The sequence below is a fragment of the Sebastes fasciatus genome, chromosome 23 (assembly GCF_043250625.1).
Source record: "Sebastes fasciatus isolate fSebFas1 chromosome 23, fSebFas1.pri, whole genome shotgun sequence".
NCBI classification, from domain to species: Eukaryota; Metazoa; Chordata; class Actinopteri; order Perciformes; family Sebastidae; genus Sebastes; species Sebastes fasciatus.
Window position 1 is genome coordinate 21,136,953 of NC_133817.1, and position 24,779 is coordinate 21,161,731.

At 39.8% G+C, this 24,779-nt stretch overlaps 1 protein-coding gene across 7 annotated transcripts; it reads right to left on the minus strand.

The window, feature by feature from the left end:
- Positions 1-1,100: 1,100 nt before the first annotated feature.
- Positions 1,101-23,037, minus strand: LOC141761650 (coiled-coil domain-containing protein 136-like). Of its 7 annotated transcripts, none has more exons than XM_074625143.1 (10): positions 22,882-23,037; positions 20,772-20,987; positions 12,044-12,355; positions 11,856-11,930; positions 10,663-10,944; positions 10,061-10,136; positions 9,639-9,837; positions 9,364-9,498; positions 6,652-6,766; positions 4,887-5,940 (listed from the first exon to the last, which is right to left on the minus strand). In XM_074625143.1, exons 2-9 carry the CDS (start codon positions 20,821-20,823, stop codon positions 6,662-6,664), a joined length of 1,236 nt encoding a protein of 411 aa, XP_074481244.1. In that variant the 5' UTR covers positions 20,824-20,987; positions 22,882-23,037; the 3' UTR covers positions 4,887-5,940; positions 6,652-6,661. The 7 variants fall into 7 exon arrangements, with proteins under 7 accessions (XP_074481243.1, XP_074481244.1, XP_074481245.1 ...); XM_074625144.1 differs by having other exon boundaries at positions 9,639-9,834; positions 22,882-23,035; XM_074625140.1 differs by having other exon boundaries at positions 10,061-10,178; positions 20,772-20,847; positions 22,882-23,034.
- Positions 23,038-24,779: the final 1,742 nt, after the last annotated feature.

A 24,779-nucleotide genomic window follows, 5' to 3' on the forward strand; every position in this document is an offset into this window, starting at 1 on the left:
AAAGCTACTGTTTATTAGTCAGGTCATTTACAGAATGTACAGGCCCTTTCAACAAAATCATCACAAAGGAATAAAAACATTCAAACATTAAAGTTGTGCAGAAACATCACAGATACAATTAAAAGTTATTTTACTGAAACAGACCAGAATAATCCTTCATTTAAAACAGAAGCAGAACAAACTAGCAGCCAGACAACGACATGCTGGATTACTTTGACCCAAAGTTTAGACGTCAAACTAAAAGCAGAGTTCCTACAGCTCACCTGACACACCTGAAACACCTAAAACACCTGAAACACCTGAAACACCTGAAACACCTGACACACCTGAAACACCTGACAGGGACGGACACAGCGTCAAAGCCAAAAGACAACCCACAGAAAAGCAGCCGTTACACAATAATCTCAAGAGTTTAAAGACACTCTGTGTCTCTCTCCATACAGAGATATGTCCAGGACGTGGTTAGGCTAGCTTAGCACAAAGACTGGAAACAGGGGGAAAATGCTAGCCTAGCAGCGATTGTTGGTAAACAAATAGCTAACTGCTGATACAACCAAAATGTCTCATTTGCACATTTCTATTTCCTCACCTGGTTCGTGCTAAGCTAGCCTGAAGATGTTTTTTCTGTTAAAGTTAGCTTTTATTTAGCTTTAGCAGTTTTACGTTTCGTTTTGTGCTAAGCTAAATTAAACACTTTTTGGTACAACACCAGTTAGCTACAAACAAAAAACATGAACCACTTAAATATATGGCTATAATAACAACAGATAACCACAGATAGCATTTACAGTTCAATCTGCTGTTTGTTGCTACCATGAACTAAACTAGCTAACGATATTATCTAACGTTATTAACACCTAGCATAAAAAGACAAGATATTTGTAAGATATGTAAATCAGAGTCTTTTAAAGGTGTTTTCTTTTTTCTTTTGACGGAGCTAGCCCAGCATATTCCCCCTGCTTCCAGTCTTTATGCTAAACTAAGCTAAACTAGACACGTCCTCTCTTTGTACTGGACACAGACATGAAACTGACAACTGAAACATCAAACTAAGAGATTTTAAAACATCAGACTTTTTTTTAACTTTTTACTATAAAAAGTAGTAATAAAACAGTCTAAAGTAACTAATGGAAGAATTGGATTACAGCGTTCATGCTACCACTGTTATATTCAGTGAGTGTTGTCTAACTCTACAGCTGCTACAGCGTCTGAATCTACTCGTCTAGTTTCATGCAAATGTAATACTTCTCTAAATCTAACATGCATCACCAGCTGTCTACAGCCAGCTAACGTTTGACAGGACACCGCTAAGCTGGCTAACATTTGACAGGACACCGCTAAACTAGCTAAGATCTTTAAAAATAGCGCAACTGTAAATAATAAAATAAATCACATAAATATGTATTTCAGGAAGTATCATCATCAAAACAAACATAAGAAAACACCAGCAGCGTATCGTCAATCAGCTTTTTAACTGGAAGTAGATATCAGTAAACCAATAATCAGTCCATCCTCGTATATTTCTACTGCTACATTATTTTGCAAACATTTGACAAAACCTCTTAACTACAGTCTAATATCAGCTGTATGAAAAATATCCTTTAAAGCGACTGAGAATCAAACTGGAACTAATATGTACAGTACAGTACAAACCATTAACAAGTGTTAATACAAAATAAAGCTACATACGTACAGGATTTGTACATCAGCATGCAGCTGTTCCCGTTTATATTGTTAAGTGTCTTTGAGTTCCAGAAATGCGCTACATAAGTTGAACTTATTACTATTATTATTAGCTTCAGGAAGATTTTGTGTTTTTACTACTGACAAATAAACATAAAAACCAAGATAAGAACCGGCTAATTAACAATTAAAACTAACAGTTTTTCCACATTTTACAACATTTTACAGGATGACACTTGTGTTTGTACTCAAATAAAATCTAAAAATCACATATTTTTATACATTATTAAGACACAAATCCAGCGTACAGAGATACAACGAGTAAAGACTACAACAAATTCAGGGCTATGGAAGCCCAGGTACACCACAAAAATGGACTAAATGTCAAGAAAGACATAATTAAGTCAGTCAAAGTTAAGATATAATAAAACAAAATATGAGATACAATGTGATTTTCTTTATTTACTAAATTAAAATTATCAGATTTAGTAAGTCAAAATGATGCCTTTTAAAGTAATAATTTTGAGATAAATAAGATTTGCTAAATCAAAATCATGGGATAATACGTAAGTCAAAATATTGATTAGATTTATTAAAATTTGGAGTATATCAAAATGTTTAATGAAATGGTTTTGACCCAATAGCTCAAAATGTATTATTATTATTTTAACTTTTAACGTCATCATTTTCACTAACAATTAATGTTTTCTTTTTATTATTGCTAATTTTTTTAATAGATTTTCTTCAGTTTTCTGGCAGAAATGACCAGCAAGCAAGTCAAAATTCTGAGTTATTATCTCATACTTTTGACTTTAAGTCATATTCTTGACTTAGTGTCTAAATATTATTTTCCTGGTGGAAATGGGCCTCCATACATTACAAAGAAAAACCTGCAAAATAAATGTACAGTTTGAGCCAGACACCGTTTTAACATCAAACATGTTATTAAACGTTATAAATGTTATTTACAGAATCTATTTGTCTGTTTGTCCTCCGTTATAATCTAATTAAAATAACTAATGTGTCTAACTGTCATGCAAAAACTATATAAAGGTCTTAATGACACATGCTATTTATCATTTAGAACAATACAGGAACTGTTATATAATAATAAATGTCCTACCATTAACCACAATATATAAATATCACTAAATCATCAAATGTTAAATAAATAATTCTAATTTTTTAAATTCCTACATTTATTTAAAGGCCTGTTTTGTCACGTTAATGCTTCATCTGTTGGTTCTTTTCACATTCAGTACGATGTTTCAGATATTTTGTCCACCCTAAGCTCAGCGAGCACCGCAGGTTTTCTTATATATTTAAATTCTCAACAGTGTCATTTCGCCAGCGTTTGTATTTAAACTGGAATATTTTGAAGTTAATAATATTTGGTCACATGCATCATCATCACAAATCAAGACAGTTTAAATAATTAAAAGAGTTTTTAACCTAAAAACCTGATTCCAACCTAAACAGGATCACAGTCATTTCAACATCTGATTATATTTTATATGATTATTTGGTCACAACCTAAATGTAAACATGAATCAGGCGCCCTCAATGAAAAATATAAAATATGAACAAAAGAAAATGTGTTCATTCTGACCCGCCACAATATAGGAAGATCTGAGACATCTTTGAGAGTTTTGAAAATGTAGGCGGCGATACAGATTGATTTCTCTGGAGTTGGAGATCTGATCAGTGCTACAACTCTACAATCCCGTTCAGACAGGATTAATGTCGATATTTCTTATTTTCTACAGATAAAAAAACTATGTATTTTAGGATTATTTATGGTCTTTCGGTTGGTTTCATGTCTATCTTTATGTTAGAACTCAAGCAGCAGTTGTTTTGTGGTTCCAAATCAAGAAACCAACAGTCCAGGTGTCCCACAGGGCTCTATTCTTGATCCTCTTCTATTTACGATTTACATAAATAATACACAAAATAATACAGAAATAACACTGTCTTCTTGTGCACAGGTTTCCCTTGAAGAAGAGATCTCTCACAATTATATTTTATATTAATCCTGTCTGAATGGGGCTGTATGCAAACTAAACTATTATACATTTTCAATTCCAAATTTTCATCAAAATCTTTACTTTTGCTGATCTTTCAGATCTTTCAGATTTAACAAAGATACAAAACTTACATTTCTAGTAAGGCCAGCAGTTCTTTTCCTAACATTGTCAACACATCGTCTACAACATATACTGCTCTTTCAGCTTTCCCAAAAATAAAACAAGTAAAACATCTGCTGTACAAAAATATCCTTCTAAAATTTAAAGCAACTCTGGTACAATCTGAGCTTAAAACTGGCACAGTGAAATCAGTTGACACAAATAATCTCTCAGCGGAATGTTTCAGCTCCAACAAATACCTTTCTAAGGATTAAAATAGTGCTTTTTAACTGCTGTAGGTGTACATACTACTGTTTGCTACCATAAACATACATTTTAATTAATTTGTAGAGGGATAGGTAAGTCAAATAAAGCTGATTATTTCCTTAAATCTGCTCTTGCTACATGCTACAAAACAAATCTGTTAAATAATCTACATTAATGTTTTTTTCTGGACAAATGATACGATAATATACAGCATTAAGTATTAAAACACTAAACAATCTAATTTTATCTGCTACCGTTATTGTCGTCATCAACTCAGCGAGTGCAAAATATTCTTTTAATCCAATACAGAAAAATAAGGCAAAGAAGAATCGACAAAAAATAATCAATTGTTAGAGTGATTATTGAAATATGTAACATTTGCTGCTGTTCTCTGTACGAGATCTTTATAAATGGAACAACTTTTGGTTTTACAAACCAAATGATTAATCAATTAATTGGTAAATAGTTTAAATAAAACTGATTTGCAGCTCTAAAGAATTCACGTTTTGTCAATAAATTATAAAATCTGGTGTTTCTCAAATATCATATCATCATGAGCCAGAAGTCTGGTTTTCATTCACATACACAAACACTGCAGTAGCTGGTTTTACTGATAACTTCTTCATCAACTTAAAGCTACATATTTTTTATATTAACATGTAATCAAATGACTCCTGTAATATGAAACAGCCACTAATCGTGATGATCCCACTGAGAATCAACAGCTCAAGTCCAAGCAAAAGGAGAAAGGAGAGTAAATATTGGACACAAACTCGACTCCAATGGGATGATCGTGTTGTTCTATGTCTACATCAGACACCAGAACTAGTTCGCTGATGTATAAAGTTTATTTTGGACTCAACTTAACAGTTTTAATGATGCAGCATATTCACTATCTAGTTTTCAGAAGTTTCTGTGGAAAAAAAAGAAGTTTTGCTACATATTTTATATTATATTCACTGAAATAAAATACATTTTCATGTTTTACGTAGGAATTTTGAAACTACTTTGCAAACAGTGAACATGCTGCTCAATGGCGAGATTTGGTTTACTATAACAAATAAGAAAAACTTGGATTAAACAAATAAAGACGTACTCTGCAGCATCAACAGCTCTTTGTGTTTTATCTCCTTCTTCTATCAATAAAATCACTTTGAGGATTCAACACTACGGGACCCCAGAACATTTACTCGAGTACAGTACAATCTGGAGGTACTTTATTTTTCTATTCTATTACTCATCTAACATTTTTGAAAACAAGACTTTTACATTAAAATAGTATTTAATTAGTTATTAGTGGTATTACTGGATTTCTTAAAGTAAAGGATCAGAATACTTCTTCTACCACTGACTGAGCTGATCAGTTTCCTCTAACAGCTGTAAACAGAACAGCTCTTTGACATAAAATCCAGCAGAAAACCAGGTTTTCATCCACTTCTGGTTAATTTTTAAAACAATGGAGAACCTTTAAAATAATGCAAAATGAGGACTTCCAGTTAGACTCTTGGATCTTGATGGTGGATGATTGAAAACCTCCCAGCCAATTAATAAATCAACCAGCTGACCTTCTGCACAGCGACGCCCTGCAGGAAGAGTTACGAGTCTTTATTGCTTTTCCCGCCACAACTCACGGACGTCTGTGGCCTTCAGGTGAAAACGTCTCGGCGATGCGACAAGCAGACATCAGGACAGCAACATGTATGAGGGCGGCGCCCGATGGGTGAAGGTAATCCAACAATCCCAGAGTTCCTAGTAGAGGTCACTTCCTGTGTAGTCCTCAGGCCCTGGTGAAGCTGGGGACGACCAGAACTACAATGGCTGCCACGGCAACCGCTGCCACCACCAGGTTCCAGCCTTCAGCAACGCTCTGCTGAGGAAGAGACGAAACAATGTGAGGGAAGTTATTGCGTTTTAAAGATGAAGAAAAGACTCCTGGACTCTGAAACATGATTAACATCAAAATGTTTTAGACAATAATTTGGATAAAATGATAATTTTCTCAAACTGGGCTTTTCCACACCTCTCTCTGAGTGGATACAGTTGAAGATGCTGATATCGTGTGAAAGCGTTCACGGCTTTTTAAACCATTGACATAAAAAATAACTAGTGAAAATAAATATGAAAACTTCAGAATAAAACTAAAAATTGTCATATGTTATGACTTGCATTCACACCAGATCAGACGTTGCGGTGAAAACACCAGTCCTATCATTCATTTGAATGTGGGTAGTGTGTTTAACCTGCAGCGGTGAGGACCGCAGTGGATGCCGAAAAATACGCATTCTTTCACCACATTCACACACAGAAAACTCATCACAAACACACCTGTCAGCCTCTTTCAGACCCCCACTTTGCCCTAAACTAAATGTGTCTAACATGCTTGTGTAAAGCAGCTGTCAGCTGACCTCAGCTCAGTGTTTGAAGAAGAAGGCCTTGATAGTGCACTCAAAGACATTAAAGAGAGACATAAAGAAACAACTATAGAGGCTGTTAGCTTGGATGTAACCCCGTGATTCAGCCACTCTCGGATGCTACGAGAAGCAGAGCGTCTGGTAGAGAAAGAAGGGCGTGGCCATACCTGGTCCCCTCTAGGACGCCAGCTCCTCCCACCAGCACCAAATCAAGGCCACTATAACAATCATTCCTATGAAGGGGATGGAGAGAACAGGGGGCTCAGACGGACCAGTGCAGTTCTGGGGAAAAGACAGAAGGTAGGAGTGTAGGGGGGCGTGGTAAGAGAAAATAAAACCATAAAATAATCAGAATAATAAAGTCAGAACGTGTCGGGAAGAAAGGCGAGTGTGGAGCAAACAAAAACAAAAGAATGATGAATAGAAAAAGAAAAGATAGGCAGGCAGGTTGAGCATCAAAACCCATCAAATCGACAGAATTTGATAAAGTTCATTGTGCAAAGTTCATGTGAAACAAAAGTGACGGCGGAAATAGAAAGAGCAGGCAATTAGAGAAGGACATCAAAGATGGTTAAAGACAAGATGGAGAGCTTTGGTAGCCGTTAATCAGCACCAGAGTGCAGTTAAAAACATCTACATCTTGTCATTTAAAGATCTCCGCCGACACGTTGAAGTGCAGTGTGAGTAAAAGGTTAAACCTTGAGGTAAACTACAAATATGGAGGACAAGAATGTAAGTGAATGATGCAATGGAGAGGAGCAGAGGTGGGGACAAGTCACTGTTTACAAGTCCCAAGTCAGGACTCACATGTTAAGACAAGTTTAATCTCAAGACTTGACACTAATGTCCCATCCCAAGCTCCAAATCCAGGCCCACATCAAGACAAGCGAGTCTCAAGTCGAATCTAAGAAAGGCAATTCCCAAGTCAAGAAAAGTCCCAAGTAAAGTCTCAGAGAGGCAAGTCCTACATTATGTCTCAAGCTTTGACACTCAAGTCCTGAGTCAAGCTAGAAGTCGAGTCCCACATCAAGACCCAGAATTTCAAGTCAACTCCCACATGAAGAAAGTCAATCCCAAATCAAGAAAGTGAAGTCCCAAGTGTCTCAGATAAGCAAGTCCCAAGCTAGTCTTGAATGTTGACATTTAAGTCCCAAATCACAATAAGTAAGTCCCAGGTGTTGATATGTAAGTCTTTCCAAGTCTAGTGACAAGTCCAAAGTCAAGTTCCAAGTCAATTCTAAAGTTCCTGATCAAGTCCCAATTCAAGTCCCGGACAGGTGAGTCCTATGTCTAGTCTCGGGTGTTGATGCTCATGTACCAAGTTCTAAGTCACTACAGGCAAGTCTCGGCTCATGTCTCAAATCAGTAAAATCAAGTACCAGGTCAAGTCAAGGTAGGCAGGTCCCTTGTCTAGTCTTGAGTGTTGAAACCAAAGTCTCAAATCAAGATAGGAAGGCTCCACGTATAGGTTCAAGTCTTGACTCTGAAGTCACAAGTCTAAAGTTCCAAACATCAAGTCAAGTCTCAAGTCAAGTAAGAAAGAAAGAAAGAAATTAAGTCACAAAGAGGCAAGACCCAAGTCCCAATAAAGTCCTGTGTCAGGTTTCAAGAACAAATAGGCATACCCAAATTAAGACAGGCAAGTCCCAAACCAATTCTCAAGTCAAGCAAGTACAATTTTGTTTTAAGTCTTGACACTCAAGTGCCATGTCAAGATTTTCAGGTTTGTTTGTTTGTTTAGATCCACATTAGCTGCTGTATCACTGCAAAGTCAGATGGCAAGTCAAAACAGTCCCAAGTCCCAAGTCTAGGGCCCAATTCTAGGTCTCATCTCAAGTCAAGTTGCTACCAAGACTCCTCAACATCTCGTCATTAAGTCTTGGGGCTCAAATCCAAGTAAAGTCACGAGTTATTGGTGTTGAAGTCAAAGTCGCGTCCTTTTTGGACGTTGACCGGTCCGTCAGGTAGAGTTTGAAGCAAGTCCCATTTCAAGTTTCAAGACAAAATAGGAAATCCCAAATTAAGACAGGCAAGTCCCAAATAAGTCTCAAGTCACGCAAGTCAAATTCTGTGTTAAGTCTTGACACTCGAGTCCTGTGTCGAGTTTCAAGTTTGTTTGTTTGTTTGTTTGTTTGTTTGTTTGTTTAGATCCACATTAGCCGCTGTATCACTGCGAAGTCAGGTGGCAAGTTCCAAGTCTAGGGCCCAATCCCAAGTCTCGTCTCAAGTCATGTTGATACCAAGACTCCTCAGCATCTGACCTGGACTGTCAGCAGCACGCTTCACTTTTTTCATATCAGTTGACAGCTGAATAAACCTGGGATTTCTTGAAGGCTGTACGGAGGAAGCAGCAAGTAGAAACAGACAGATGACTGCTTTGACGAAAACAAACTGCCCAGCAGAGACGAAGCTCACAACAAAACGCTCAGAAACCAGCAACACGAGCAGAGCTGAAGCTGCTGCAGACCAGAAAGCAGAATGACAGATGAACCATCAGCCGTTATCAACCCACATGCACACACAGTACGGACGGACAGACTGCATGGAGACAATCATGGATTTGAAGAATATCGTCGAACAGGTTTTAGTGTGTGTTGGTTGAGATACTGCATCACACTTACCTGGAGTTTTATTATTATTTTACACCTTAACCCTTAAGCTTGAGAGAGATGTCGGACCTTATTTACACTTCTTGTCTCTAAAGGTTTAACTAGAGAGTCTATTTCTACTCAGCGCACTTAAGTACCAAATCAGTAAGAAATTTGTATCCAATAAAACGGATTTTGAGTCATCAGGAAAGATGGTTTCAACTGTACCAAAGTCAGGAATCACATACAGGTGACTAGAGCCACCTGGGCCGTTGACCGTTGACCTCTCACCTGTGACTTCCTGCCCACCAGCTTCTGTAGGTCGGCCTTGCAGCGCTGCAGCTCCTGTTGGAGCGCCGCTCGCTCTCGCTGGCTACCGTCGTACAGCTGCTGCAGGTCGACCAGCTCGCCCTTCAGACCGTCACACTGACAGAAAGACAGACAGGTTTAAGACAGATGGGTTTAAAGTAGAAATAAACTGGTAAGTCAACAAATTTACAGTTTTGCTTCAGTTAATGACACATCCCAGTAGATAGAAACTGAAGACTAGTGCTGACTGCTGTTACCTCCGTCTGGACTCTGTGAGCCGTCTCCTCGGCTCGTCTCAGTTGGACCTTCAGGACGTTGAACTCTGACGAGGAGTCCGGATCCTCCAGGGGTCGGTCCTGGACCTGGTGTTCAGGACCGGACTGAGACAGGGTGATGTAAGAGTCCGCCTTCACCTGCTCACGCTCAGTGACCGCAAGGTACGCATCATCACGCCTGCTGACAGGTGAGGAGGTTCATGAGAATGTGTAGCTGCAGAACTTTATTTAAAATGTTCAGAATTTAAAGAACAGTTGATTGACAGCTGGTTAAAATAACCTTTAACAGAGGTTAACACACACACACACACACACACACACACACACACACACACACAGAGTGGTGTCAGTAATCTAATGATGTAATGGCAGCAGGTTGATTGACAGCTGGTTGGACCACTCACGTGTCTCGTTGCCGCTGCAGTTGCTCCACTTTGTTGTTCAGATCTTTGTTGTCGTTGTTTAGAAACTGACGTTCATCTGTCAGAGAGACAAACTCGTCCTTCAGCTGAACGACCTCACCTGAACACACACACACACATTTTAGAGCACATCATATTTTATTAGGCTATATTATATTATTTTAATTTATTTTATTTTATTTTACATTACTTTATTTTATTTTATTAGATTGTCTCACCTGTGTGTCTGTGTCTCACCTGTCTCATCTGTGTGTCTGTGTCTCACCTGTGTGTCTCACCTGTCTCACCTGTGTGTCTAACCTGAGTGTCTCATGTCTCACCTGTGTGTCTCACCTGTCTCACCTGTGTGTCTAACCTGCGTGTCTCATGTCTCACCTGTGTGTCTCACCTGTCTCACCTGTGTATGTCATGTCTCACCTGTCTCACCTGTGTGTCTCACCTGTTTGTCTCACCTGTGTGTCTCTCTCTCAACTGTGTCTAACCTGTCTCACCTGTGTGTCTCTGTCTCACGTGTGTGTTTCACCTGTGTGTCTCTGTCTCACCTGTGTATCTCATGTCTCACCTGTGTGTCTCACCTGTCTCACCTGTGTGTCTCTTCATGCTGATCTCGGCCCTCAGCGTGGTGATCTCCATCTCGTACTCCTGCGCCGTGGCGTGGAGACGCTGCAGCTCGGCTCTCAGCCGACACAGCTCCTCCTGCAGGGAGGCGATGTCGTTCTCCCTCTCCGCCGCCGCCTCATCCGCCGCCTGCTGCAGCAACAGCACCTCCTCCTGAGATGCACGGAGCTCCTCATGCACCTCCTCCAGTTCGCTCTCCTTCTCCTCCTCAAGACTGTCCATCTCCTCCTGGACCGACCGCAGCTGAGCTGGAAGAAGGGAAGAAATTTCAGAATTCTTTTGAAAAATGAAGACCTTTTTGCAAGTGAGGGAGTGTTTTGAAAGTGGGGACATTTAGTCAAGACAATTTGATAACAGAGGACATTTCAGAAATGGTGGTTATTTCAGGGATGAGGACATTTTTGCAAAGTAAAGAGAGGACACACACATTCGAAAAGTGAACACATTTTGGAAAAACAATATTTTCAGTCAGTGTGGACATTTTCACAAAGTCTTGACATCTTTGGAAAGTCAAACTATTTTTTAAAAGTAAAATTTTTTGGGAAAGTCAAGAATTTTTTGCAAAATTAGGGCAGTTTCAGAAAAGTTTGGATTTACAATTTTTGTAAGTGAAAAAAAATCAGATTTTTTTAAAAAGTGATGACCATTTCATTGAAAATGAAGACATTTTTGCAAACAAGAAAGTGAAATGTGGCCATTTAGTCACGACAATTTGATGAGAGGACATCTGAAAGAAGACGACATTACAATAATTGGGCTTATTTCAGGGTTGAGGACATTTTTGGAAAGCAGGGACATTTATAGACACATTTTGTAGACATATTTTGAAAACATTTGATGGAAAATACTTTTCGTCAAACGTCAGGATGTTTTTTTTAAGAAAATAGGACATTTTTGAAAAGTGAAGACATTGAAAATTGGGAATTGTAACATTTTGGAAATATGGAGAATTTTGGACAGTGAGGACACTTTTGGGAAGCGAGAGCATTTTTGGAAAAAGAGAACTTGTATTTAAAAAGGACATTTATGCAAAGTGCAGACATTTTGACTGTGGGGGTATTTGTGGAAAGTTTTGCTTTTCATTTTCAGCTTTTTTTTACTGTATTTTAGTGTTTGAACATAACTTGTGTAAATATAAATATAAATATTAAAGTTGTACCTTGCAGTCTCTGGATCTGTCTGGTGAAACTCTCGGCCTGATGAGCGCTCGCCAGTCGCTCGTCCTCTAACAGACCTGAGATCAGAGAAGAAGAAACAGATGAGGATGAAGAGGAAGAGGAAGAGGAAGAGCAGGAAGTGTTATTTAATAATTATAATAATTTAATCATATATATTAATATATCTGACCCTGCAGCTCCAGGAAACTGTCCTGGTGTCTCTGGGAAACCTCTCTGGTCTCGTCCAGCTCCAGCAGCAGCTGGAACACCTGAGCTCTCAGCTCCTCCAGCTCCTCCTCTTCATCCTTCTCTCCTTCTCCTACTCCTCCTCGCTCTTCCTCCTGCTTCTCCTCCGTCACTTCCTTCTCCTCCTCCTGCTGGCCTTTCTCTCCGTCTCCCAGCAGCGTCTCCTCCTTCTCCTCCAGGGACTCCCTCTCTTTGGCCGTCAGAGTCTCTGCCAGCATAATGGGCTTCTTCTCCACCTTCATCTCGCTCAGCTCGTCTTCATCAAACAGACAGAGAGACAAGAGTCAAGGTCAATGTCTCTTTGTGTTCATATCAGTTCTAATTAATAATTACAGTTTTATTAAACACAAATGGAGCAAAAGAACAACTATAAATAAAATAAAATAAATAAAATAAATAAAATGTAAGGAGCATAAATCATTAAAAAGCATTCATAAATAAGACAATACAATTTAAATTAAATTAAATTAAATGTAAGAAGAATAAATCATTAAAAAAGCATAATGTTAATAAAAATGACAATAAAATAAAATGTAAGAAGAATAAATCATTAAAAAAGCAAAATGTAAATAAAAGACAATAAAATAAAATATAAGAAGAATAAATCATTAAAAAAGCAAAACATGGGGGGGCGCTGTCGAGCGATGAGCGGATAGGACGCAGCCACCTGTAGCTCCAGCAGATTTACGTTTAAAATTCAATTTTTTACCAAAACCACTCGAAAATAATTCAGGAAGGTCATCAAGAATATAATCGAAGCCTCTGGGGAAGGTAAGAGAGGAAGAAATCCGTGTGAAAATGCCGAAAAAGGCAAACACAAAGCTGGACCCGAGCGAGGAAACAGGCCCGAATGAAGCCTCGGGCTCAACTAGAGGGGATAACGCCGGAGGGGTCGCCCGGACGGCGGGTAACAGCGACGTGCTGGGGGCCATAGCAGCGCTACACGCAGAACTGTTCCTTATCAAGTCGGAGATTTGTAAGAAGATTGAAACCGAGATCTCAGAGGTTACGACTACATTGAGAGGGGAAATAGCACAACTGAAGGCCGAAAATGACGCGGCGATAACAGCGCTGAAGGCCAGGATGGACGCGCAAAACCAAACTCTGAAAGAGTTAGCAGACTCGGCTAGCGGCTCCTCGGACACGCTGCAGGACTTGGAGGACAAGGTCAAGAAACTTCCTGGGCAAGTTGAAACTCTCTCAGAAAAATGCCTAGACTTGGAGGGGCGCTCGAAAAGACAGAACTTGAGAGTGGTCGGATTAAAAGAAGGGAAAGAAACTGGGAAGAAGACCAGGGAGTTTGTGGCTCAGATGCTAGCGGAGGTGCTAAACCTAGCAGAAACACCGGAGATAGACCGAGCCCACAGGGCCCTGAGGAGACGTCCTGGAGACAACGAGCCACCACGGCAGCTGATCGCGAGGGTACATTACTGTCATGTTTATGAAGACATAATGCAGAAAGTGATGTCCATCAAGGATTTAACATTTCAAGGACAACGGATCCGAATCTTCAGAGATTTCCCACCTGAAGTAGTTAAACGCCGAGCTGCGTTCACTCCAGCCAGGAGGATGCTACGCGACAAACCTGGAGTCAGATTTGGACTTTTGTACCCAGCCAAGCTACGAGTGTCCCATAACGGATCAGAGAGGTTTTTCACCGACCCGGAGGAGGCTTGTCGTTATGCGGAGCGCCATTTCGGACCTCCAGGGGACGGGGTATGAGGACCAGATAATGAGGGCCCTCCACTTTGAACTTCAGAGAATTACTAAGAGGACTTTCCGTTTAGGATCTCCAAAGAGAGACTGAGATTGAGGACTCCAACAGGAGCCTCTTACAGGTGAACGTCAGGGTGGCTTTTGCAGAATGTTATTCTTGTTATATTGAAGGTTAAAGTGCACATTCTGCCACTGTTTACATTCGTTCTAAAGTGCCACAGCCCATTTTGTTCAAAGTGTTTAAGTAAGTTTACTGATGTAGTTCCGCTACTGATCCGTTGTATACAGTTGGGCTTACATTAAGCAGACAATTGATTAACAACTGCTGCTATTTTTCTTCCAGTATTTTGTTAGTGGGTGCTATTGGATAGAGCACGTTTTCTATGTTTACATTCTGAGCCTGAGGGGAACTGGCCAAGACAAATGTTACCTAATTATGACGGAAATACTTAAAGAGGAGGTCAAGTTAAACATACTCTCTCTAAAATCCTTACTCACCCTTTTTTTTGCAGTTGAGCCAGACCTATCCCCTTGAATAATAAATAATATACCTTATGTTAATTCTAGAATTTTTGGTTTTGGGTTCACTATATAACTGTGGGGCTACACCGGAAGGTCAGTATGGTAGTGATTAAGAATTGGTTGTTAGGTACTTGGTGCGGAGTTTGGACTTCTGGGAGAGAGGGCTGGTCCCGCTCCCAGAGGTCTAAATGTGGGTGCACCAAGGGGAAGGTGAGTGTTTTTGTGTTTTTGTTGTTTTGTTTAAGGGTAGGAAGGGGGGCGGGGTGGGGAGCAGTGCTACATAGGCTGTATCATTTAACGACAAATGGCAATGCGTCAGAATCATTACAGGAGAATGATATTTCCTTATGGTTGCACCGATAGATAAGGACGGAGATATAGGAACGGGAGGAAATTTAACTTTTTGCACATGGAATGTGAATGGAATAAATGAACCAGTAAAAAGGGGCAAGGTACTGTCGCACCTGAGAGTTACGGGCCGATGTGATTTTCTTACAAGAGAGGCATTTGAAAAATGAAGATCATGGTAGAATTAAGGCTGGATGGATAAGTCAAGTATACCATTCCAAGTTTTCAGCCAAGGCTAGGGGGGTGGCTATCCTAATTCGCAAAAATGTTCCATTCTTACATCAGTCTACAATTGCAGATAAAGAGGGAAGATATATTTTGGTTACGGGTGAGATTCAGTCCACACCAATTACATTGCTGAACATATATGGGCCAAATTGGGACGATCCTGAATTTTTTAGGAAAGTCTTTAGTTTGATACCGGACATTTCTACCACAAATTTGCTGATTGGGGGGATTATAATCTAGTCCTGGACACTTATTTGGACAGATCATCTACGCGAAGAATGGCATCATCTAACGCTTCTAATTTTCTGAATTCATATATTAAAAATACAAACTTACTGGATGTGTGGAGAATTTTAAATGCAACAGGTAGAGAATACTCATTTCATTCTCAAGTTCACAACGTATACACCAGAATAGACTACTTCTTGTTGGATGCCAAACTCCTGCCTGGAGTTCAGAATGCGAAATACCACGACATTGTCATTTCTGACCACTGTCCCGTCTCTCTCTCATTGAGGCTGCTCGAGGCTGAAAAGACCTATAGATCCTGGAGGTTTGATCCCCAACTGCTTACGAGAAAACGCTTTTGTGAGTACTTAGAGACTCAGATGAAGTTGTTTTTTGAGACGAATGATAAAGATGATATTTCACCGACTTTGTTGTGGGAAACTTTTAAAGCATATACAAGAGGATGTGTCATTTCCTTTCAATCCTCACAAAAAAAGCGCGACCGTTTTGAAAGATCACAGTTGGAGGACCAAATACGAAAATTAGACGCAGAAAACGCTGCCCAACCGTCCACTGAGGCGCATAATAAAATTTCAGCCCTCAAATACAAGCTCAATCAATTACTCTCTGAAAAAATCTCAAGAGCTTTCATATTTACTAAACAGACATTTTTTTAATTTGGCGATAAACCGCACAAGTTGCTGGCAAGGCAGCTACGGAAAAGGGAAAGTGATAGGACCATTCATAAGATAAAATCGGATTCTGGAACTCATATTACCTCACATAGTGACATAAACAGTACCTTTCGGCAATTCTATGAAAAGTTGTACACCTCCCAAGCCCAGGCACCACCCGAGGTTATGGACCATTTTTTACAGGCATGTGATTTGCCCACATTATCACCGAGGGATCAAAATTCCTTGGAGACAGAAATTACATGTGAGGAAATAAAGAAGACGATCAAGTCTTTAAAAAGTGGTAAAAGCCCAGGACCAGATGGGTTTTGCAATGAGTTTTATAAAAAGTTTGATAATATGCTAGCCCCATACCTGTTGAGGATGTACAGAAAGGCGTTTGAGGTTGGCACACTACCACCAACACTAAATGAAGCTACTATAACAGTTATTCCAAAGAAAGGGAAAGATTTAGAGCAGGTAGGTTCATATAGGCCAGTGTCACTATTAAACACAGACCAAAAAATCTTGGCCAAATCCTTAGCTAACAGACTCGGTCCTTATATGGCTAAATTGATACACCCGGATCAGACAGGGTTCATTCCGAAAAGACATTCGTTTAATAACTTCAGACGCCTTTTTAATATTATGTACTCTCCCAGACATCCTAAGGAAGATTTGTTCATCTTGAGCTTAGATGCGGAAAAGGCCTTTGACTGTGTGGAATGGCCCTACCTATATGCAGTACTAGAACAATACGAATTTGGCACAAAATTTATTGCATGGGTTAAGATATTGTATAACAATCCCAGTGCTAGAATCCTTACTAACCGGACAGTTTCAGATGCATTCAACCTTTGTAGGGGCACTAGGCAGGGTTGTGCTCTGAGTCCCTTGCTGTTTGCTCTAGCATTGGAGCCTCTTGCAGAAACAATCAGGGCTCACACTGAGATTTTTGGTTATAACACGGAATATACTTCAAATAAAATTTCGCTGTATGCGGACGATATTTTGATGTACATAACGAGGCCACTGACTTCTATTCCTATCATATTGGAGACGATTGACTTATTTAGCTCCTTTTCGGGATATAAGATAAATTGGAGCAAGAGCGAACTGATGCCGGTGCGGTGTAAAGACCCAAGTATGCTCGAACAGATTCCATTTAAACTGGCTTTGGAAAAATTTACATATTTGGGGGTAGAGATCACGAAGAAATATAACTCCCTATTTGAAGCTAATTTTATGACTATGTTAGACAAGTTTAAAACCAAATTAGAGTTTTGGAAAACCCTTCCAATTTCTCTGATAGGTAGAGTGAATGCAATTAAAATGATCTGTCTCCCTCAACTGTTATACCTCTTTCAAAACATACCTATATATCTTACTAAGAGCTTTTTAAAAAAACTCGACTCCATAATTCTACCATTTATCTGGAATTATAAATCCCATAGAATTAGGAAAGACCACCTGTGCAAGCCTAAGGGGGATGGGGGACTGGCTCTACCAGATTTCAGGCTATATTATTGGGCAACAAACATTCGATGTGTTTCCTATTGGCTGGATGAAACGATTGTTCTCGACAGCTGGCTGGATATGGAGCGAGAGGACTGTCTACCCAGCTCACTTGGTGCTATTGTAATGTCTCCCATTCGTCTCAAAAAAGCATGTTATAATTACAATCCGATTATTCATAGCACTACTCAAATTTGGAAACAAATAACCAAACATTTTAAACTTAGAGCTCTATCCTTTACACTTCCGATATCGGCAAACCCGTCTTTTACCCCTTCAACCCTAGATGGAGCCTTTGATCAATGGAAAGAGTCAGGACTAAGTAGTGTTGGGGACTTGTACATTCGGGGTACGTTTGCTTCCTTTCAGCAGCTTCAGGAGAGGTATGGGCTGTCAAAAACAGATTTTTTCAGATATCTCCAGATTAGACACTTTGTGAAAACTCATCTTCACAATTTTGAGGTTGCAACACCTGATAAACTAGACCAGTGTCTGAGAGACTGTATAGTAGATAACCATCCAGTTTCATTTGTATACAATACATTGCAAGACCTTCAACAAGTAGATGTGAGCTCTATAAAAAAGGGCTGGGAAAAAGACCTCGGGATAGAAATAACGGAGAACATTTGGGACAAGATCTTGAAGTATGTTCACATCTGTTCTTTGAATGCCAGACACTGTTTGATACAGTTTAAGATTCTGCACAGGCTACATTACTCTAAAGTAAAGCTACATAAAATCTTTCCAGAAACGTCACCAAGATGTGAGAAGTGTGCCCAAGCAGATGCAGATTTACTTCATAGCTATGCACTATGCCCTAAAATACAGGACTTTTGGGTTGCAATATTTTCATTCTTTTCTAAGATTTTTAAAGTCCAATTAAAACCTGATCCACTTTTGGTTATACTAGGAGCTTCCGAAAGCTCTAAAATCCTACAGAACACACAATATCATCTCCTGTCCTATGGTCTCCTTTGTGCAAAGAAACTGATTCTCTTGTTCTGGAAAGGGACAGATGTGCCAACATTTAAATCCTGGATACCCTCCACCTAGAAAGGATCCGATACACCCTTAAAGACAGACTGGAGGTATTTGAAAGGATTTGGAGACCGATGATCTCCTTTATAGGAGGGACAGACAATTAAGACGCAATAGACACATAGTCTTTAGTACCCGAGGTAGCACTGCTCAGGGATGGGAGGGTTCGGGAGGGGGGGTGGGTTACACCGGTTTATGTATATACTGTATGTCGCCAATGTCTCCCTGATTTGTTTGCCTTAGGGTGCTGTCTGTGTTTGTTTGTTTTTTTTGTTTTTTCCTATCATTACGTATGTTTTTTGTATTTGCTTGTCTCCATTTTGTTTGCCCTTAGTTCCTAGTTTTGTCTGTTTTTGTTATGTATAAAAAATGAGGCATGATAAACACCCCACAAAGTTTGTATCACTGACATGCACATGCTTCTTAATAAAAATATTTGAAACAAAAAAGCAAAACATAAGTAAAAAAAGAATAAAAATAAAAATAAAATATAAAATTGAAATAAAATAAAATAAAATGTAAGTAGAATAAATCATTAAAAAGCATAACATAAATAAAAAAGACAATAAAAATACAAATTAAAAATTTAATTAAAACCAAATAAAATAAAGTGTAAGAAGAATAAATCCTTAAAAAAGCATAACATAAATAAGACAATAAGAATACAAATTAAATTTAATTAAATGTAAGAAGAATAAATCATTAACAATGCATAATGTAAATAAAAAAAGACAATAAAATAAAATGTAAGAAGAATAAATCATTAAAAAAGCATAAAAAAAATTAAGATAATAAAAAAAATAGAAATAAAATAAAATGTAAGTAGAATAAATCATTAAAACAGCATAACATAAATAAAAAGACACTGAAAATAACATTAACATCTGAACATGATTACAGTTAAATCTGATTTGATGAGGTGAAAATGTCACATAAATATCTGTTAGAGGTGATATGGTCTGTTGTAGCTGTATATTAATGGTAAAATAAAAGTGTTGTTTTTGTTGTTGTAGATTTGTGAATGAAGGTGAACAAACTGATGAACCCTCCTCCTGCTGTCGTCATCACTGAATCTAAATATAGACCTCTTCCGCCTCATCATCATCATCATCATCGCATCCTGCAAGTTTGATCCTCATCTTATTGATTGGTTGGCTCTCCTGGCAGGCAGCCAATCATAGACTGGCAGTGACAGCATCAATGTCACAGAGATCATTCAGTTATCACTCTATTATCATCTTCATCATCATCTTCCTCCTCCTGTCATTGTCCTCTTTATAAAACACCACACGGACAAAAGTCTGTGGACTTAGATATGAATTTAAATGATATGTTGACGATAAAAATAAATCTGTGTGACTAACATTTATGTGTTCTGGATGATAAAGGTTGGAAACTGTATAAAATCTATAAATAAAGTCCGACAGCAGAGAAATATAGAAAACTGATCAGAGGAACAGTCGGATATTTTGGGAAATAAACTGGCTGTTAAAACTGAGACGTGTCTTTGGTTTATAATAGAAACAGGATTTTATTTCTAGTGGATGATATTTCTGATCTGTTGTCCCAGTAAATTCACTATAGATTAACCCTCTGAGAGTCACAATAGAGCCGTTTCAGTCTTTATTAGGGAGGTACAGGGGCTCTTTAGGGGGAGATAGCAGGTCAATAGTAGATGTCACATAGAAGTGGTGTACATCACCTGAAAGCTGGGAACATGAAGATTAATTTGAGATGCAGCTCAGCACTGTCAAGTTGTTCTAGTCATTCATAATATGATAGAAGATTATGATGTCCATCCTCATGCTCTATTATGTCTCATAAGTTGTTGGAGCAATTTTTGGGTTGATACCATTTGTATCACAGATTTGGTGCTAAATGTAACCATTTTTTACCATTGGAGAGTTGATAAAAATGATCAATAATCCCTCCAAATGACCACATTAAGACACCAAGACCTCGAAGAACACCGTAGAAAAAGCCATGCTGTGATTTGGGATCAAAAACTCTTGACATTTGGAGCATTTTTCAGCGATTGGATGGCGAGCACTTGTGTTGTGTAAACGTCTCAGAAACCCCCTTATTGTCAATCTAGCTAGGAAAGCCATCCATGCTCTGAATGCTCTAGGTCTCTAGTTTGTGGCTGTAAAGTTTCATGAGGCTGTGATTATGCTAGAGGTCACCACAGGTCATTTTATACAGTGAGGTCAATGAAATGGCTCCTATGGGGACTAACATCATCACACATGAATACAGTTGGGCTCCTTGGATCCACAAGAGTCACAGCTTTACATTCAAGACTGTTTAGAGACCCAAGTATGCCGCTGTTATTATTCTTAGTGTTATTTTTGGACTGTTGTTGATGAGCAATCAGATTACAGCTTCATTAGACAGATTACTGACCGGATGGGTCGAGGACCTCCTCGATGACGGGTGGCAGACGCAGGCCGTCCATGTCTCCAGTTGACGAGGACAGACCCTGCAGACAGAGAGACAGATGGAGGATCAGAGGAGAGGGGAGGACGAGGACACACGCAGCCCGGGAAGGGTCCTCACGCTCCGGGCAGGCTGAGCCGCTGCAGCCCCTCCATCCTCCTGGAGCTCAGAGATGACTGGAGGCTGGAGGGAGGAAGAGGAGGAGGAGGAGGAGGAGAGGAGGGTGTTAGAGAGAGAACTGCGACACCAGCACTGATACTGGATCATACTGGTTGATACTGATGGCAACAGGGAAACTACAATACCCATGAGCCTCAACTCCAGTTGCTATGGAGACGAAGCCAGAATCTGCTGAATGTTTTATCAGTTTTCTCGACAGCTTAATCTCACTGTTAATGTGAAGCTCTGTGATTTGCTGGTGAAATGCACCCTGGGAGTCGTAGTCTCTCCTTCAGTTTTTATCCAATCATTTCTTCCTCATCAGTTTTTGAGGACAGATTCGTACAGAGACCATGTTGAGACCTTAAAGCTGGATTAATGTTTATGTCATACCGACAGTGGCTACATGGGTCAGCTGCGAGGATACGTCGTAGAGTATGTCGTAGGATACGTTGTAGGGTACGTCGTAGGGTACGTCGTAGGGTACATTGTAAGTTACTTCTTGGGGTACGTCATAGAGTACGTCGTAGGGTAGGTTGTAGGGTACGTTGTAGTTTACTTTGTGGGGTTTGTCATAGTATACATTGTAGAGTACATCATAGGGTACGTTGTACGGTACTTTGTGGGGTACGTTGTAGAGGAACGTAGGGTAGAGGTAGAGTAGGGTACGTCGTAGGGTACGTCGCAGGGTACGTCGTACGGTAAGTCTTAGGGTACACCGTACATCGTAGGGTAAGTCGTAGGGTACGTCGTAGGGTATGTCGTAGGGTATGTCGTAGGATACGTCGTAGGGTAGGTTGTAGAGTACGTTGTAGTTTACTTCGTGGGGTTCGTCGTAGAATACATCGTAGAATACATCGTAGAATACATCATATGGTACGTTGTAGGGTAGAGGTATGGTAGAGGTAGAGTAGGGTACGTCGTAGATTACATCGTAGGTTACTTCATAGTTTACATCGTAGGTTACTTCATAAGGTACTTTGTAGATTACATCATAGGGCACATCATAGGGTACATCTTAGGGTACGATGTAGAGTATGTCATAGAATATGTTGTAGGCTATGCCATAGGGTACACCGTATGTCGTAGGGTACATCGTAGGTTACTTCATAGTGTATATCGTAGGGTACACTGTAGTTTACTTCATAGGGTCTTACGTCGGTATCTTACGTCTTAGAGTGCGACATAGAGTATGTCGTAGAGTATGTCGTAGGGTACGTTGTAAGGTATGCCGTAGGGTACGTCGTAGGGTACACCGTTGTTAATTTCGTAGGGTACTTTGTAAATTACATCATAGGGTATGGCGTAGGGTACGGCTAGGATATGGCGTAGGGTACGGCGTAGGGTACGGCGTAGGGTACGGCGTAGATTACATGTTCCTTCTCAAAAATGTAACTACACATCAGGCTAGTGGAGAATCCACGTGGAGACAACAAGAGCTGTGACTTGCTGCTTGTGTTCGTGATGCTGGCGGAGTTTGTTGAGAGGAAGTTAAAGACTCAGTCGCCTTTTCTCCTCGTCACTAACAAACATCTAACAAAGACACGACACTGCAGGAAGTCAACATCATATAAAAGGATTCAATCTATTGTGCACGTATCTGTTAAATTTGATTCAGCTTGGATGACGTGAGGCGTCCATGTTTGTTTGGCTCCCGATCACCTGCGACCTGTTATAACTGGTCATTACAGAAACTCCCACATGACATGAACGTGACGCAGAAATCAGAATCATCTTCTCTCACATTTCCCTAAATGTTGATGATGATGATGAGCTGCTGATATCAGCGTTCAGAGTCTCAGTCTCTCTAACCTCTCTCTGTTTCCTCTCAGTGACCTTCCTCAGTGTTTGTCCTCTGATATGAAATCATTCCTTTAACATGACTCATGAATCAGAAACAATCAGAATCAGCAAATACCTGGTGATGAGATGCAGACGATGCAGCTCAGTCTGCTGCAGCTCTCTGTTGGTCTCTTTATGATAACTGCAGACCCTCCTCCTCTTCCTCTTCCTCTTCCTCCTCCTCCTCCTGTTGTCCTATATTTCCTCCTCAGTGTGATGCAGAGCGACGTCACTGAGTGATACAGACCAACAGAGAAACGGAGGCCATGACAGGAATACACAATGAAGCTGCATGACGTCATCTGTTAACTGTTTCCTGACACGAGGACAGGTGTGTTATTGTTATTATTACCCAGCATCTCTCACACTGCAGTCTATAACAATAAGGATTATTCCTATTAACAAGCAATCTGGAGATTATTGTCTCTATTAAATCAATTATTTATTTGTAAAATGTCCAAAAATTGTGAAAATGTTCCTTTTTTTTAATCATCATTCAGATTTATATATAGTGAATAATAAAATAAATATACTAATATTTAATAATAATATAGATAAACATTAATTAAATAAACTACAAATAAAAAGAAAATAAATAAAATTAGGGTACGTCGTAGGGTGAGTCCTAGGGTACGTCGTAGTTTATGTTGTAGTTTACATTATAGGGTACATTGTAAAGTTAATTCGTAAGGAATATCGTAGGGTAAGTTGTAGGGTACATCGTAGGGTAAGTCGTGGAGCACGTCGTAGGGTAAGTCGTAGGGTATGACGTAGCGTAGGTCTTAGATAATTTGTATGGTACGTTGTAGGGTATGTCGTAGGGTACGTCGTAGGGTACGTCGTAGGGTACGTCGTAGGGTACGTCGTGGGGTACGTCGTGGGGTACGTCGTGGGGTACGTCGTAGGGTAGGTTGTGCGGTACGTCGTTGGGTACGTCGTGGGGTACGTCGTAGGGTAGGTTGTGCGGTGCATCGTTCGGTACGTCATGGGGGACGTCGTAGGGTAGGCTACGCCTTAAGTCACGTCGTAGGGTACGTCGTAGGGTATGTCGTTGGGTACGTCGTGGGGTACGTCGTAGGATACGTCGTAGGGTACATCATAGAGTTTGGACTGTATTTGACTGTCAGCAGAGTCTCCTGTTACTGATGAAGGGATCTCATTATTGGTTTATATTAATGATGAACACATATCTCAGTGCACTACGTATATATTTATTTATTCAGTGTTGTATTCAGTATGAAATGTAAAACCTAGTTTGGCCTGTGATCTGATCTCAGGTGTGATTCACAAACACTCTGCAGGACTCGCTGGTAAAAATGGAAATGCAGCAAACTCTCATCACCTCTCTCTGACTGGTTGCTAGGCAACAACACACCCGGGCAACATTAGTGGCCAGAGAGGAAATAAACTGGGGAGGTTATTCTGCATCCAACTGGGAGAGAAACAGTAAACTGGTCATACCTGCTGACGGCCACCAGAGGGCAGAGAGGGTAACTGGGACTGGACCAGTGAATAACTCTGTTTTCAAAGGGTTTTACTGAATCTCTTTGTGTTTGGGACATTTTTCCCAGTTTATAGATGAACCCTTTAATGAATCTGCTCTATACTGATAGACTGATTGTAAAGGTGGACGTGCAGGTGTTGACCACTAAAAGAAGCTAACAGCAGAGCCGTGCAGCAGCACTGCAGATACGTTATATAAGGGCTTCAAACAGGCCAACAGAGACTTCTAGAATACTGGAAGCTTCACTTTCTTCTTCAGGGATTATATAAGAGAGGCAGGGTAACATATAATTAGAATAGATACATAACATATGATCCAATATGATGAGGTAAGATAATATATAGATAATGCTGAGTATTGTATGACTTTGCAGTAAGTGTGTTTTGATAGTGTGCTGTGAGCTGGTTTCTGCCTCCAGAGCTCATTAATAAAATAATGAGAGAACCAGCAGAGGGAGGACGAGAGAGGCT

Coding starts and splice junctions, on each gene's coding strand:
- LOC141761650 (XM_074625140.1), bottom strand. CDS start 20,823: ATGGACGGCCTGCGTCTGCCACCCGTCATCGAGGAGGTCCTCGACCCA. Junction 10,179..10,662: donor CAGCATGAAGAGACACACAG/GTGAGACAGGTG, acceptor GTGTGTGTTCAG/GTGAGGTCGTTCAGCTGAAG. Junction 9,838..10,060: donor CTGCAGCGGCAACGAGACAC/GTGAGTGGTCCA, acceptor CTCACCTGTCAG/CAGGCGTGATGATGCGTACC.